At 41.7% G+C, this 18235-nt stretch overlaps 1 protein-coding gene and 1 pseudogene across 1 annotated transcript in view; both read left to right on the top strand.

Annotated features, from left to right (window-relative positions):
• MCF2L2 (MCF.2 cell line derived transforming sequence-like 2) overlaps nucleotides 1–18235 on the top strand; it is a 302889-nt gene that overhangs the window by 276870 nt on the left and 7784 nt on the right. The window contains exons 26-27 of the mRNA XM_006869837.1: nucleotides 4467–4606; nucleotides 9371–9437. Of these exons, the coding sequence (XP_006869899.1) occupies nucleotides 4467–4606; nucleotides 9371–9437 (207 nt within the window). The remainder of the gene's footprint in view (nucleotides 1–4466; nucleotides 4607–9370; nucleotides 9438–18235) is intronic.
• Nucleotides 17458–18235, top strand: part of LOC102838257 — a 4227-nt pseudogene continuing 3449 nt past the window's right edge.

An 18235-nucleotide genomic window follows, 5' to 3' on the forward strand; every position in this document is an offset into this window, starting at 1 on the left:
TAAGGTGGAGGGTCAGAGAAAAAGAGGAAGACCCCAAATGAGATAGATTGGCCAAGTGGCAGCATCGATGAACTCAAGTGTGAGGTTGGCCAGGATCGGGCAGTGTTTTGTTCTGCTGTGCATAAGGTTGCTATGACTCGATGGCACCTAACAACAACAACAATATGCATGTCAAAGCTGAACAATGAATAAGGAAGACAAGAGAAGAATTGATGCATTTGAATTATGGTATTGGTGAAGAACATTGAAAGTACCCTAGACTGCCAGGAGAATAAAGAAAGCTGTCTTGAAAGAAAAGTACAGCCCAGATATTCCCTAGATGTCAGGATTGTGAGACTTTGTCTCACATACTTTTGACATATTATCAGAAAGGATCAGTCCCTGGAGAAGGGATGACTAATGCCATCCTTGGTAAAGTAGAGGATAAGCAAAAAAGAGGAAAACCTCCAATGAGATAAATTGTCAAAGTAGCAGCAACAATAGGCTCAAACAACATTTTCCCGATGGCACAGGATCAGGCAGTGTTTCATTCTGTAACACACAGGGTTGTTATAACTTGGAGCCAATTCAAAGGCACCAACAACAACAACAATGAAGGAACCCTGATGGTTCAAACCAACCAGCAGCTATGCAGGAGAAAAGACCTGAGGATCTGCTTCCATAGAGATTAAAAATAAACAAAAACATTGCTGTCAAGTTGATCCTAACTCACAATGACTCTGTGGGACCAGGCAGAACTGCCCCAAAGGGTTTCCAAGGCTGGTGTAATGCTTGTAGGATAAGCACTGGACTACAAACCACAAGGTCAGTGGTTCAAACCCACCAGCAGCTCTTTGGAAACTCTATACATCTGGACAGCACTTACAAAGAACCACAATCTTTATAAAAACAAACTTCCACATCTTTCTCCTGCTGAGTGGCTAGTGAGTTTGAACCACCCACATTTTGGTTAGCAGTATAATGCTTAACCACTGCACCACCAAGACATCTTTCCATAAAGATTACAGCTTAGGAGTCACTATAGAGCATTTGTACTTTGTAATATAGTGTCACTATGGGTTGGAATCAACTCAGTGGTACACATCAATAATATTAACTAATGATGTTGAGCAAATTTTAAAGTGCTTATTGGCCATTTATATATCTTCTTTGGAGAAAAATGTCTATTCAGATTCTTTGCTCTTGCACTCAGTTCAAAACAAAAATTTTTGGGTTTTTTAAAGAAGTAAATATGAAAGAAAACATCTTATAGTTATTGTTGAAAAAAATCCTTTGCTAATTTTTTAATTAGATTATTTGCTTTTTGTAGTTAAATTGTAAGAGTTCTTCATATATTCCTCATGTATCTGGATACTAGATCTTTGTCAGATATTTAATTTGCAAATCATGTTTTCCTATTCTGTAGGTTATCTTTTGCTTCTTGACAATGAAAAGGTTTAATTTATTGATTGTTTATTGCACAACTTTTGCTTTGGATGTTATATTTCTGCAGCTATTGCCTAATCCAAGAACATGAAGATTTACACCAGTGTTTTCTTTAAGAATTTCTAATTTTGTCTCTGATATCCAGATCTTTGATCCAGTTTCAGTTAATTTTTTTTTTTTTTTAATATGGCATAAGGTAGAGGTTTAAATTCATTCTTTTGCATGTGGAAATCCAGTTGTCCCAGCACCATTTGTTTAAAAGACTTTTCTTTCACCTTTGAATGGATCTTGGCACCCAAATTTAAAGTCAATTGACTATAGGTATAGAATTGTTAGTTGACTGTCTTTTTCTTGTAGCACTTTCAAGGTATCATCCCACTGCTTTCTGGCTGTTAATCTTATTGAACATCTCTTGTATGTGGCTGGTCACTTTTCTCTTCCTGCTTTTAAGATTCTCTCTGTCTTTGGTGGTTGACAGTTTCATTTTGACATAAGGAGCTCTGGTAGCGTAGTGGTTACGAATCGGGCTGCGAACCTTAAGGTCAGCGGTTCGAAACTACCAGCCGCTCTGCAGGAGAAAGATGAGGCTTTCTACTCCCGTAAAGATTTACACCCTCGGAAACCCTGTACAGGGTCGCTATGGGTTGGAACCGACTCGACGGCACTTAACAACAACAACAAATGTTGTATATAAGGTCACTATGCTTTGGAACTAAGTAGCACCTATTGATTGAACTGAATGTGTGAATCTCTTTGAGCTTATCTTTCATGAGTTTGTTGAGATTCTTGGATATGCAAATTATGCTTTTTCATCAAATCTGAGGAGATTTCCACCATTATGTCTTCAAATATGTATGTATGTGTGACCTGCTAGATTCCTAGGAATATTTCAGAGCTTTGCACAGTTTCTGAGGACATCTCATTCCCAAGCATTTCTTTTAAACTTTTTTGGCCCCAACTCTTATCCAATGCCTCAGAAGTTAAATAATTGAATTAAATACAAATATTAAATTTTAAAATTACATAAATCATCAAAAAGTTATTTGTAAAACACGTGTTAGTTAGGGTTTTGTGTCAACTTCAGTGGGCCAGGATCTCAGTGGTTACATGTAGTTACCACCTCTATGATGCAATCTGATATGATACAAACAGTCCCGTGATGTGATCTGATCTAATTATACTATGAGTCGCAGATCCTCCTGGTGTAGTGCTGCAGGATAATGCACTGGACCACAAGGTCAGTTTGAGTCACAAGGTTTAAACCCACCAGCCACTTCTCAGAAACCCTATGAGAAACGCTATGAATCAGAACCAACTCGACGGCACTTAACAATAACACTTGATGCCAATGAGGTTGGATGCCACCTACAGGATTAGGTTATATCTTGAGTCAGTGTATTTTGAAATATAAAAGGAGAGAGAAGTAAGCAGAGAAAGGGGAGGAGAGGGGAACTGGGAATGAAGTGTGTCCTTTGGACCTGGAGTCCCTACACTGTGGAGATCCTAGAGCTGGGGAAAGATTGGTTCCAGAACACACAGAGATCTCCAGGGAATGCTGGGCCTATGGGTGCTGAGGTAAGACAAGGACCTTTTCACGGCCGGTACTCAGAACTTGGACTTCTTTCTAGCTTCCAAAACGGAGAGAAAAGATTTCTGTTTGTTGAAGCCATTCACTTGTGGTATGTCAGTTATGGTAGCCCTAGGTAACGAATCATTTTTGACAAATACCCTAGAGAAAAGGAGTTTTCCTGCTGGGGAAGCTCCAAATCTAGTCTAACAAAAACAGCCTTCCAAATGGGCTATTCCAGAGAAACTCAGACAAGTCAAATAATGACAACTATCTGGGGTCCTGGTTTGGCACTGTGGGTTAATGTGCTGGACTGCAAAGTTGTTTGAACTGCAAGGTCGGCAGTTCAAGCTCACTAGCTGCTCCCGGAAAACCCTATACAGCGTTGCTATGGGTGGGAACCAAGTTGACAGCACTTAACAAAAACAGCATCTGGTAATGAGGCTTTGAAGAAGAAGCTCAATCCTTGTTCTGCCCCCTTCCACGGATGCCAGTCAGCTTGTTTACACCTTGATTACAGGCTTTGGTTCCCAGGTTAACCTGAAACTGGAGATACAATAGAGCAAAGTCCTATTCTTAAAAAGTCTTACTCAGGTTCAGCAGTTTTCTTTGAATAAATGCTCTTTAGATTGTCATCAGATTCTAGTTAATTTCGAGAGTTGTGTCAAAATTGTTTCTGACTATTTTGGCCAGTTTTCTGCTTGTTTTTATGGAGAATTTCTGGAGGTTTTCTTTACCCACCACTTTCTGTCACTCACTATACTTTTAATAATTGAAAATAATCTTTGAGAAGACTGTACCTTTGCACATTTTTTTTTCCAGTGATCTGTATAACAGCAGAGGTGGTTGTTGTCAAGTGCCACACAGTCAGCTCCAACTCATAGCAACTCTGTATAGGGTTTCTGAGGAGCAGCTGATGGGTTTGAACTGCCAACCTTGAGGTTAGCAGTCCAGTGCTTATCTTACAGTGCCACACCATTTGGTGGAAAAATCCACACCAAGCAGCATCAATTGAATTCTAGTATTGTGAACATTAGTAATTTTGCTAATATTCACAAAGGCCAGTCTCATGGGGAGAATCTATCTCCTGCCATTTATTCTGCCAATGATTTGTGTGTGCGAAAAAGAAGATTTGTGTGTGTGAAAATTAAAAGATAAATTTTGCCTTCAGAAACATAGTTAGAATGCAGCCATTTCATTCTCTTCCTATTTCTGAGAATATGAGGGTGCAGTGGATTGCTAACTGCAAGATCAGCAGTTCAAACCCACCGGCTGCTCCTCAAAAACCCTGTACGGGATTGATAAGAGTTGGAACCAACATGATGGCCCTAATAAGAACAACAACACATGTGCCTCATAAGATATGGAAAAAGATTAAACTAAGATGTGTGATAGGAAAACCAGAATACCACTTTTCTGTCACAACAACAATGTAAAATAGGTTTTTTTTATTTCAACTTTAACTCTCTGCCAGGCAACAGTAACAAGACTACAATAATTGGTTTTAATTTGTATAATGATAAGATAGGGAAAGCTATGGCTGACTTTTGCTTTGAACGATTAATACTATGTGAAATTGAGTATAACAGTCCTGAAGGCATAAAACAGGAATATGTAACAGCTGCAGTAGAAACAAATGACTTTTTTTCTTCTTCTTCTTCTCAGAAACAACATTCTAGTCATCAGATTGTTCTAGAAATGTTTGATCTCTAGATCTGTGTTTCTCAGAGAGTGGTTCAGGGACATGTATCAGAATATACTTGAAAGGTTTGTTCCAGATGTAGATTTCTATGTTCCACTTTCTGGAACTATGGAATTAGAGTAGTTAGATTTAATGTCTGAGAATAGCTTATTAAAGTTTTGGACAGAGACCGTATATATAATTATAGATAGAGGTTTTAAAACAGTATTAATGTATAATTGACATAAACTGCACATATATTAAAAGTATACAAGTTGGTAAGTTTTAACATACATACACACCTGTGAGAGCAACACCACATAATCAAGAAAATGAGCATACAACTATCTGCCCCAAAAGTTTCTTCAGGCCCCTATGTATTACTTTTCTCCTGGCCTCCCTCAGCCTCCACTGCTCCCCACTCAATCGCTGATCTACTTTCTGTCACTATAGATTAGTTTGCATTTCCTAAAATTCCATAAATAGAATCATATGTTTTGTACTCTTTGGTGGCTTCTCTTTTAGCATAATTGTTTTGAGATTAACCCTGTTGCTTTGAGTATCAATAGTACAGTCCTTTTTATTGCTAAATAGTATTCCATTGTTTGGGATGTATTCCCATTTCTTTATCCATTTACCTGTTAATGAATACTTGGGTTGTTTCTATTTTTTGCCTACTTTGAATATTGCTGCTATGAACATTCATATAGATGGTTTTTTAATAAACATGTGTTTTTATTTCTCTTGGGTATATACCTAAGAGCTTAATGATTCGGTCTTATGGGAAGTATACATTTAACTTTAAGAATTTTCCAAACTGTTTTCTGAAGTGGTTGAGCCATTTACAGTCTTCAGTTTATGGGGCTTATAGTTGGACCATGTTGATCTCTAGTTGTTGAAAAGACAGTTCTTTCTCCACTTGGCCAAATTTTACATGTGAGACTATTTCTGGACTCTCCTGCCCAATTGATCTCTTTGTCTTTACATCGATACCTTGACATTACTGTCTTGAATATTGTAGTTTTATAAGTGTTGAAACCAGGTAATATGAGTCTTCCAACTTTGTTCTTGGCTGTTAGATGACCTATGCATTTTCATCTGTACTTTAGAATCAGCTTGTCAATTTCTATAGAAAAGCTTGCTGAGATTTGATTGGGACAGGGTAAGATCTATAGATCTGTTTGGTGATAATAGACATCTAACAATGTTGAGCTTAGACTACAATTTAAATTTAAACTGGATCCTCCTTATCTGCTCCCACCTAGAAAAAAAAGACAAATGTTTGTTATAAGGATGTAACATTTATTCAGCTAACAGTTCAGAAACACATTTCTCCAGTCTAGAGAAGCAGCAGAACCAAATCCTTGATGTAGTTTAGATGAGAAGAAAAATCCTATGCATATAAAACTTTGGAACTGAAAGACAGACAGGATTGTTCAGTCTGGCTCTTCCCATTTACAGATAAGCAAACACAGGGTCAATTTCACATAACTGCTTGGCAGCGGAACCTGGTCTTCCAAGCCTAGTCTGGTGAAAAGTTACAAGAAGTGATGCTAGGAATGCAGGCTCCCACACTCACCATGTGTGAGTGAGGCAGGAACCAGCCCCCCCCCTCTCCTCTCCCCTCCCCCAGGGTCTGGAGCCTATGAGGAGATAAGACAAACTGCACAGGGTGGAATGCAGCCTCAGGGCATTCAGACAGTGGGAGGAGGTGGATTCCCAAGTTCCAAGAAGGGAATTATCAGAACCACTTTCTAGTACTTTTACAAAGCTCTGTAACGTCCACTGTAAACTCTGTTCATTCTCTGTAACATTCACTGTAAACTCTGTTCATTCTTATACACCCTCACAACAAACTTTAGGGTAGTTGGGGATTGTAACTCTCTGGCCCCTCTGGGCAAGGCCTGTGGGAGCTCAGGGATGCGTGAGTAGAGGGATACAGGCAACAGATAGGGGGTAAACCTACATGTGGAGTTGGCCTTCTGGAAGACAGCCAGGCAGGAGGATCCTCTATACCAAGAACAGCGGAGTCAGAGAGGGTTTGGGCCAGGGACAGAAGAAACACACAGGCCCAGCCAATGGATCCGTCCCATGGGCAATAAAGGGTGGACCCAGGAGCCTTTGAATTGCCTCTAAATGAGCCTATTTAGGTATGATTTGTAGCCTGTTTTGAGAGACTCATGGGTAGAGTGAAAAGGAAAACGAAGTGGAGTAGGGTAGGATTGGGGGACAGGCTACAAATGTCAGACTTGAGAAGTTTGACTTTCATGATATTGTAGGCAATGAGGAGCCATTGGAGATTGAGACCACAGCTGGCATTATTTTTATAGCTAGGATTACATTTGCATAAAGAATGTAATTCTTATCTCTGTCCCAGGGACTCTGGTTTTTTTCCTCACCAAGTCACATGGTTTGGACTGAGGTGGAAACAATGAACACTTTATAGGTGCTTTGCTTGTTCTTGTTGTTGTTGTTAGGTGCCATTGAGTCGATGCCAACTCATAGCAACCTTATGCACAGCAGAACGAAACATATCCATCCATGTGCCTAAAGGGAAGACCAGTTAATACCACTATTATTCAATAGTAGTATTAACTGGTCTTGTTCTTACTTTCATATTAATGAACTCTGGTGGCTCTATAGGATAAGCACTGGACTGCCAACTGCAAGGTCAGCAGTTCAAACCCACCAGCCACTCCACGGGAGAAAGAGGAGGCTTTCTGCTCCCACTTGAGCTTGCTTTAAGTCATAATCAACAAGAAGACAGTGAGTTTTAGTATCAGTGAAGCTACTATCAAAACCTGGATGGACTCAGGAACAGTGCATGCTTGGAACTCTGTAGACTAGGCCAGAAAAGTAGGATAGGATGCCAGGACCAAATGAGCTAGGGAAAAGTCAATTTTGCTGAATTCACAGGAAAATACAACCAAGTATTGTCCTTTGGTGTATATGTGCCTATAATCCATTTGTAAAATCAACTCAAATTGCCTTAAATTGGGAGTGTTAGTGATTTGGCTGAGCATGGTGGCTCCATACGATAAGCACTAGATTGTGAACTACAAGGTTGGAGGTTCAATGCTGCTAGCCTCTGCAGGAGAAAGATGAGGCCTTCTGCTCCTGTGAAGGTTTAAAGTCTTGGAAACTCTATACAGAATCTCTGTGAGTTGGAACCAACTGGAGGGCACTTAACCACAATGGTTTGATTTGGTTTTGATTGCCAGACCAATGGAATCTACAGTTTGAAGCACTTACTAGGTAAATACGGATCTTTTTCTTTTCTTTTTAAAGTGCCAGCTGCTATAGACAATTCATATTGATTCTACCTGATGGTCTTCACTGATTTTTTTTTTTTTAAACATTCAGCTTCTAATAAGGGATTGCCAAAAAAAATAAAAGGCATCAATCCCTTATTCCCACTGCCAGCATAGAGAACATTTCCATTGCTACTTATATTGCCAGCTGAGGTTAGACACAGCATTTTGAAATCTCCCTTAATTGCCCTTCCTTCTGACTGTTTTCTTCAGTTTCCATATGAGAACCACCAATTCGATTCCTATTCTGAGGCTGCCCTGCCTCCCACTTGGTTAAGGAGGCAAATGTACCATCTCTTCCCAGCTCTTGGTTTCCCTCACTCCATCTCAGAAGTCTTCTGACCATCCCCTTTCCTCTCTTCATTCCTTCTTGTCTCAGAAAAAGATGCTCTCACACCTCTTTCCAGGGTTAAGTCCTCATAAGAGCTCCTTATCCCACCCAGTCCTGCCCACTTTGAAACTTTCTGCATCCATCATTCTTCTCTCTGTCCAAGACACTCAGAATGCTTGTTGGACGAACCTCTAGGCTACAAGAGGTTACTAGACTCATTTAGGTTCTAGACTCATTTGGTCTTATTCTGATGGATCCAGCCAAGAAGGCTACTCAAAAAGATGAGTAGAGGTGAGGTTCTGGAAACAACAGAGTCTCTGTCCTCTCTGCACTCATACTCTTATGAAAGGAGCATCTCTATTACAGTGTTTAACATGCTGCATTATAATTTTATGATGTGTTTAGATTGTATTCCCTACCAGACTATGAATCCCTCTAAAACATGAAGATTGCCTTATTTGATTTAGCTTCCCTTCTGGCTTCATATAGTACCTGGCACTCAGTAAATGTTTAATGAATAAACACATGAAAGAACTCATTATGAATAGTCAAATCATGTTAGCAAATACAACCAGAGGCTGACAAGGTTTAACTCAGGGCACAATTTATTCATCTTTGGACCTTCAGTGCCGAGCACAGTATTTATTCATTAAACTAATCCAACCCAAAAGAGTGACTTGAATAGTTGCAATTTCAGGCTAGGAAAGATGGAAGGAGGGAGCTCTAATGAGCCAGTGAACGTTTTAGAGAAATAAAGCTAACCTCCTCTTCCTCATCTCTCCCATTTTAAGATTTGTGTAGCTAGTTAGTAGTGAATTCTTGAATCAGTTAGTGGTGATCCTTGAGTATTAACTGTTGAAGGCCTCTGACTCTGCAGAGCCTGGGGCAGTCTTAGCCTGAAGGAGAAGGAAGATGAAGCAGATCCTTGAAGCAAGTTCCACAGATAACCTGGAGTGAGCCAGCTAGTTGGTATAGGGAAGAATGCAGGTACCATTCTTTCCAGTGGGACAATGTTCAAATATATTTTTCTAAAGACAATGGAGTGGACTTTGTAGTTTAAAAATATGCAAAGAGTTTCCAGCAGTCAGGAGTATGCAGCCCTCAGCACCTGTAGTATTCAAGGTATAAACCAATGGGAGATTGAAGCATGGGAGCAGTGGGTGATACCTGCTGCTTAGAAGCTGGGGAATGCATCGCCTGAGTCTTGCTGTTGTTAAGTGCCAACCTTGTATAGGGTTTCTGAGGCTTTCAGTCTTCAGGGAGCAGAAAGCCTCATTTTTTGCCCATGGAGCAGCTGTCAGGCTTGAACCGCGGACATTGTGGTTCTCATCCAGTGCTTTTTGTATGGAGCCACTGCACTCCCATCTGAGTCTTGCTGTTGTTGTGGAGTGCTGTTGAGTTGGTTTCCACTCCTAGCGACCCTATATAGGGTTTCTGAGGAGTTTGAATTCCTGACCTTGCGGTTCAAACCGACCTTGCAGTCCAGTGCATTAACCCACAGCACCACACCAGGACTCTATCTGAGTCTTAGCCCTTCCTTGATGATGAGTGGGAAAAAGAGTAGAGCATTTTATACCAACTGTTGGTGTTAGAAGGAGCTCTGGTAGTGCAGTGGTTACAAATCTGGCTGCTAACCTCAAGGTCATGGTCAGCAGTTCAAAACTACCAGCTGCTCCGCGGGAGAAAGATGAGGCGTTCTGCTCCCGTAAAGATTTACAGTCTCGGAAACCCTGTACAGGGTCGCTGTAAGTCGGAAACGAATCCACGGCACATAATAACAACAACATTGATGTTAGAAGGGACCCAAATGGCACAGTGGCACAGTGGTAAGTATTCGGTTGCCTTATTTGATTTGATGGTTGGTGGTTCAAATCCACCAGCTGTTCCATGGGAGAAAGATGTGGCAGTCTGCTTACATAATGGTTGTTGTTATTGGTGGTGGTGGTGGTGGTGGTGATGTGCTGTGGAATTGGTTTCATGGCAACCCTGTATAAGGTTTCCGAGGTTGTAAATCTTTTACAGGATCAAAAAGCCTCATCTTTCTCCTGCAGAACCACTGGTAATTTCGAACTGCTGATCGTGAGATTAGCAGCACAACCCATAGCCACTGCGCTCCCAGAGCTCCTTGTGTACAGCCTTGGGAACCCTATGGGTCAGTGCTACTCTCTCCTATAGGGTCTCTGGGAGTAGGAAATGACTAGACATCAGTTTTTGACTAGAGTCGTTTTGGACTCATAGCAGCCCCTTAGGACAAGAGTAGAACTGCCCCATTAGGTTTTCTAGCTTGTAATCTTTGTAGGAGCAGCTCACTCAAACTTTGTCCTGGGTAGGTTCAAACCTCCAACTTTTCAGCATTTAACCATTTGCACCAGCAGGCTTCCTTATTTATATTATTCAGGATGAAACCAATTTTCTGTTAGTTAGTGCAGAATTTAAAGAGCAGATGTCTCACCTGGAAAGGAACTCCCTCTCAGAAGAACTGTCTCCTTAAGCAACATGGAGGGACAGAGCACAACCAGAATGTCTGTACTTTGGGATAAGGACACTGGGTGATGGCATTGATTTTCTGATCTATCATAGCTTGGAGTCCTGGTGTGATGCTGTAGGATAACACTCGACCACAAGGTCGGAGGTTCAAACTCACCAGCCACTCCTCAGAAACCTTATACAGGGTCACTGTGGGTTGGAACCGACCCAATGGCACTTAACAATTGTAGCTTAGTGGTTACAATTAGGGCTGCTAACCTCAAGGTCAGCAGTTCGAAACTACCAGCAATTCCATGAGAGAAAGATGAGGCCTTCTACCCCTATAAAGATTGACAGCCCCAGAAACCCTATACAGGGTCACTATGAGTCAGAATCAACTGCATGGCCCATAACCACCACCATCTAGGATTTATGGGATTTCACCTCCTCCCAAAGCTTTCCATGAAAAGGGTAGAAGCACTCTTTCCAAGAACTTCAATACAAAATTTCAGCTCTGACCTCTTTGTACTTCACTTTTCCTGTAGGCAGAATTAGGTGTGGGATCAAAAAGAAAAAGAGGTGCAGGGCCATTTTTATATTATGTATTTTAATAACATTATAGTAGATTATGTGTTGATGGGGCTTTGAATATGCTGTTTCTGTTGTCATCTTTCCTTGATTTGACTATTTAAATAAAAGACGATCTTTTCCAAAAGATCTTCTACTTTATGCTTTTACAAAACACTGCCGTAATGAAAGCATTGGGAATTCAGTATTTGAGGTTTGAGTTTTAGACCCAAATCATGAGATTATGTTGGTAAAGCATAAAGTATCTCTTCAAGCACCTATTTTATTTGGGAAAGGCCTCTGGAAGGAATTTTAAAGTGCATTTATTGAGCACCAATAAAGCACGAAAAGTCATTAAACAACACAACATAGATCTCTGCACTTCAGAACAAGGTTAAATAATTAGTATGTTTCCTCCTCAGGAAATTTCTAGACCCTTGGAGGCTAGTGAGCATGAAGTGGCAAATTAAACAGGAAAATGGTCACATGATTAAGAAATGAGATATTCTATCTTGGCCAACAAATATGAAGCGGCTTTAAAAATTTTGTGGGAAAATTCTATTATTTTTGAATTCCATTTTTTTCACAAACTCTTTGAAGCCCCCTGGTGTTAATAGCAATATAATTTATTAAGGTCATGACTCAGTTGGAGTGTTATTACAATAATGACTTCATTGTGGTGGTCTGGATCCGAACCTGAAGTATCTCTGAGGTACACGGGAGCTTCAGAAAGTTAATGGGAAAATTTCATCAATTCCATTTTTCCATGAACCTTTTGAAGTTCCCTTGTGTGAAAATTAGTATGGTAAAAACTATTGTCACCCCATCTAGTTGGTGCATCCATTTTCCAGCTGCTATGAGGTTAGCTGTAAACACCTCATAGGTGGGTCCTACTGATAATGGCTCTCAGAAAATGCCTGAGACATTGTCCATAGGGCAGCTTACCACCAGCCAGTGACAAATGGACAAAAAACAGACCTTCTGTGTCAAGAAGAGACAATGTCATACTCCGGAGTTTCCCAGGGGATCAGACTAGCCTTCAACCAACCCCACATCTATGTCTGGCTTCTTCCCTACCCATCTTCTGCCCTCACTACTTACAAATTCCACCTGAAAGTCTTCTCTCAGTAACTCGCATGCATCATCTGCTACTAGAGAGTTTCACCTGTGAGAGTTAGTGCCAAGAGAGGTCCTAGAAAGATCAGGATTCTGCTACTGGGTTCCTTGCTGACCAAATACAGTGATGGACCCCATCACTGTTGGTAGGTGGGATATTGGTAGTCCTAAGCCTTGGTTTGTGGTAGTAGTTTGATTGTGAAGACTTTCATCTGTGGTGAACTGGGGACATTTACAGGTTGACACATAGTAGCTGGTGCAACGTCTCTAGTGCCTAAGAGGTTTGGGGGAAATATGAAGGTGAGTGAAAAATTATCCACACCCTGTAGAATTTATTTTAATCAACTTTTAGAAAAGACAAACACATCACTTTTCGACATAATCTCCTTGCTTTTCAATACACCTTGTCCATCTGTCAACAAGCTCTTCCATATTCCCTTACTGAAAATGTTTTAGGCTGAGCTGCAAGCCACAAATGCACCACTGTCTTCACTTCTTCATCAGAGGGGAATCTTCGTCCTCAAAGGGCTGCTTTCAGGGGACCAAAGAGGTGAAAGTCCAGTGGAGCAAGATCAGGACTATAGGGAGGATCTTTAACACCTCAAAGCAAAGGATATGAGCAGAGGTGTATGGATGTGTTTAATCCAAAATTTAGACTTCAGCTCTTCAGTCTCACTGTAACAAGCACTGTTGACTATTGAACCTTCTTCCTGATAGTGTTCCAATACTGGCCCTTGAAAATCCCAGAAAACTGTAAGCATCAATTTTCCAGCTGATGATTGACTGTTGAACTTTTCTTGGTGGGCAGTTGAGGATATTTGCGCTCTATATGCCACTATTTACTCTCAGGCTCATAGTGATGAATCCATGTCTTGTTACCAGTAACAATGATTTTTAAAGAAACTTTAATCTTCCTTTTGGTTGCAGATGTCCAAACACTTTTGTTTATACTCTTCCATGAGTTGCTTTGGTACCCATCTTGCACAAACTTTTCGAAACCCAAGTCTGTCGTGGATTATTTCATAGGCAGATCCACAGCTGATTTGCAAATGATTTGCCACATAATCCCCTGTCACTCATCTGCTCGACAAAATCATTTCATGTGCATGTTCAGTGTTGTCATCAGTCATGGACATGGACGGGTGTTTTAGTATAACCAAAATGTGGATAATTTTGACTCACTCTCATAGTAACCATCGGGACAATGAAATTAGGAGGCTGTTGCTACACACCATTGACATTCAGAAGTGTAAAAGCGTCCGGCTCAGATCTACTAATTAGAGTGTGAGAGTCAGGCCTCCTTGCCAATGTTTGGACTCATTTCCTACAGCAGACTTAACTGCAGTTAGGAGGGCAGAACTTGAGAGAAGGCAAGTCTCATGTAATTTAAAATTATAGCCAGTGCCTGGGCATTTTGGATTCCTAGTGCCCAGTGGATTGCTAGCCACAAGGTCGGCAGTTTACGTCCACCAGCAGGAGAACGATGAGGCTTTCTGCTCCTATAAAGATTCACAGTCTCGGAAACCCTATACAGGGTCGCTCTGAGCCAGAATTAACTGGTTGGCAGTAGGTTTAGTTCTTGTAAGTCAGCAGACAAAGTCAGGCCCTGATAGGGAAGATATGGGATCCTGAAACTTAGGGTGAGGCTATCTGAGTATAAGCCCTTGAACCTCCTGGACTGGTAACAGTGATCCATTTCCCCTTCCCATCCCTGAAACGATGCCAAAGCTGCGTATGAGGCATATAAGTCAACGTTTGCCCTTCTCAGAATAGGTCCTTACTTCCCCTCCTGACCCTCTACCATACTAGTTGTTGTGGTTAAGTGCCATTAAATCGGTTCTGACTCATAGCAACCCTATATAGGGTTTCCGAGGAACAGCTGGTGAGTTTGAAACACTGACTTTTGGTTCAAAAAGGTTCAAATGACCTTGCTATCCAGTGTTTATCCTTAAGTGCCATACCAGAATCATACCAATAGTATCAAATTATAGGATGACCTGGCTGCCAACTAGTTGACTCCAGTTCATGACGATCCTATGTGTGTCAGAATAGAACTATGTGCTCCGTAGTATTTTCACTGGCTGATTTTCCAGAAATAGATTACCAGGACTTTCATCCTAGGAGCTTCTGGGTCGAATGCCGAGCACACTATTTGCACAACCCATGAACTAATTTCAGCAGATGCACATCTTTGTTTCATGCCTTATACCCATCAGAGAAGGAGCTCTGGTGTTGTTGTTGTTAAGTGCCATCTAGTCTATTCCATCCCATAGTGACCCTGTATAGAGCTTCCAAGGAGCAGCTGATGAGCTTGAGCCACTAACCTTGCAGTTCAAACATGCACTCTGACACATTAGCCATAGTGGCTGCTAATCTCATGGTCGGTAGTTCAAAACTACCAGCGGCTCCTTGGGAGAAAGATGATACTTTCCACTCCTATAAAGATTTACAGTCTCAGAAACCCTATACAGTCTCACGATGAGTCGGAACCAACTCCATGGCACATCACCACTGCCACCACTCATCAAGGAACATGTATTGCAGAAACAGCACCAACAAACCAAGTGTCAAAAAATTAGAATATACAGATGCACAAAATTTAAAATGCTAATCAGACAGAACCTGAGATGACCACTGTAAATATCTTCTCCCATACTTTTAATATATAAAGATGTGTGATATTTTAAAATAAAATTGAAATCAATAACACATATAGTTTTAGATCTTTGTACTTTAATCTTAATGAAAAATTCTCATTAAATCTCTCATGAAATGGGCAAGCCTTTGTTTGACTAAACTCAACTAGACACATCATCTTGTCTGTCTCCCCTACACTTTGCCTATTCCAGCCCAGATCGTTTGATGGCAGATGGTGGAATGGTTTCCCAGTTGTGAACTTTCTTTGGCCTCAGCTACCAGCAGCTCGGTCTAAACAGCAAGCTCAGAGTTGGCAGTGACTTTGGCAACAGAAAATGCACCTAAAAAGATGACTTGAAAATGTCTGGAATCTAAATGCTTAAAAATGATTCAATTCCTCTAGGCCATAGTCAGGTTTGCAAAAGAAATGCACACTTAAGATATAGAGTAGCCACGATGTGCACGGTCACACTTTGGACCACCTCACAAAAGATTATAACCTAGCTGAGTAGCCCTGGAAACATCCTGGAGCTTAGTTTATAAAGTAAAGTGCCTGACCTGCCATAGGAATTTCCTTTTGTGAGCTCTGGAGGGCTTTCTGCATGGAGCTGAGGTTAACCCTACAAGGCAGAGAAGGAACACGATTGGTAGCATTGCTGTTGCTGTTAGCTTCTATCTAGCTGGCCCCAACTCATGGCTTCCCTCCCATGCACACTGGAACTCAACACCAACAGGTCCTATGCCATCCCCACCAGCAGTGAAGTGCTGGACTGATGAGATCCCTCATTTTCATTGACTGATTTCGGGAAGTAGATCATCAAGCCTTTCTTCCTAGTCTCTTAGTAGAACAACTCCACTGAAACCTGCTCAGCATCATAGCAACACACAAGCCTCCACTGGCAAGTGGTGGCTGTGTATGAGGTACATTGGCTGGGACTAGAACCCTGGTCTCCTGCACAGAAGGCAAGAATTGTTCCACCGAACCATGGTTAAGTAAAGCCGGGGCTCCATCTCTGGATTAACTACTTAGCCTCTTTATGCTTCTTGTTGTGGATGTGAAGTGTCGTCGAGTCAGAGACCCTGTATAGGGTTTCTGAGAAGCAACAAGTAGGTTTAAATCTCTGACCATGAGACTCAAACTGACTTTGCAGTCAGTCCAGCACATTATTCTGAAGTGCCACACCAGGACTCCTCTTTGTGCTTACGTGCTTTTTGGTGTAGTGCTACGGGTTAATGCGCTAAACTGCAAGGTTGCTATGAACCTCAAGGTCAGCAGTTGAAGCTCACCAGCCATTCGGGGAAACCCTATACAGTACTGTTATGAGGCGGAAACAACTCAAAAGCATTTAACAACAACACCACTTTACAAAATGAAAGTAATACTGTACAGTCTTGCTGTGAGAATCAGATGAGTGCCTACATGAATGTTAGCATATTATCATTACTAATTGGATGCCCACTGTTTGCTCCTCCAAGGTAAGGTGGGGTGGAAGGAAAGCCCAGGGGCCTTATTTAGACCTGATTTGAAGGTACTTCTCCCTGCCTGAAATGAAAATGATGTATCCAATCTTGCAATACTTGTGTATTTCCATTTTGGTGTTGTTGTTGTTAAGTCGGTTCTGACCCATAGTGACCCTGTAGAGGGTTTCCAAGGAACAGCTGGTGAGCTTGAACCACCAACCTTGTGGGTACAAACCAACTTTGCAATCTAGCGCATTAACCCACAGTGCCACACCAGGACTCCTATTTCCGTTTGTTGTTGTTGTTGTTGATGTTGTTCCCATCAAGTCAGTATCGACTCATAGTGACTTTATGTATAGCAGAATGAAACACTGCCCAATCCTAGGCCAATCTTACTACTGTTGTCACGGTTGAGTCCATTGATGCTGCCACTTGGCCAATCCATCTCGTTGGAGATCTTCCTCTTTTTCTCTGACCCTCCATCTTACCAAACATAATATCCTTCTCCAGTGACTGGTCCCTCCTGACAATATATGTCTGAAGTATGAGAGATGAAGTTTGGCCTCCAAGGAACACTCTGACTGTACTTCTTCCAACACAGATCTGTTGGTTCTTTTCACAGCCCATGGCACTTTCAATATTCTCCTCCAACACCATAATTCAAAAGCATCAATTCTTCTGCAGTCTTCCATAATCACTGTCCAGCTTTTGCATGCATATGGGGTTATTTAAAATACCATGGCTTGGGTCAGGAACACCTTAGTCCTCAAGCTGACATCTGGATACCCTTAAAAAGTAATGTGAGGGCCATCTTGTGCGAAGAGCTGAAGCAGGTGCTCTTGGCTCGGCCTGGCCGGCTGCAATCTGTGGAGGAAAGCACCACTGAAACACCATGATGCTTGGGCATTTGCAGGAAGGCTTCGGCTGTGTGGTCACCAATGAATTCGACCAGTTATTTGATGACGAGGTGGATCCCTTCGAGGTGTTAAAAGCAGCAGAGAACAAGAAAAAAGAAGCCGGTGGGGGTGGCTTTAGGGGTCCGGGGACCAAGATAGCAGCTCAGGCCGCAGCCCAGACAAACTCCATCGCGGCAGGCAAACAGCTGCGTAAAGAGTCCCAGAAAGACCATAAGAACCCACTGCCCCCCAATGCTAGCGTGGTTGACAAGAAAGAGGAGTCGCAGTCGCCTGTGGCGCTTAAGAAAGAAGGACTAAAACATGTTGGAAGAAGACCTGATCAACAACTTTAGGGAGAAGGGAAAATAATAGATAGACGACCAGAAAGGCGATCACCACGGGAAAGGCGATATGAAAAACCACTTGAAGAAAAGGGTGAAGGTGGGGAGTTTTCAGTTGATAGACCAATTATTGACCGGCCTATTCGAGGCCGTGGTAGTCTCGGAAGAGGTTGAGGAGTCCATGGACTTGGAATGGGACAAGGAGATAGATTTTATTCCCGTGGCAAATGTGAATTTGATAGGCATAGTGGGAGTGATAGATCTGGCCTGAAACACGAAGACAAACATGGAGGTAGTGGATCTCACAACTGGGGAACTGTCAAAGATGAATTAACTGACTGGGATCAATCAAATGTGACTGAGGAAACACCTGAAGGTGAAGAACATCCAGTGGCCGACACTGAAAATAAGGTGAATGAAGTTGAAGAGGTAAAGG

This window comes from Chrysochloris asiatica, unplaced genomic scaffold (genome assembly GCF_000296735.1).
Source record: "Chrysochloris asiatica unplaced genomic scaffold, ChrAsi1.0 scaffold00135, whole genome shotgun sequence".
NCBI lineage: Eukaryota > Metazoa > Chordata > Mammalia > Afrosoricida > Chrysochloridae > Chrysochloris > Chrysochloris asiatica.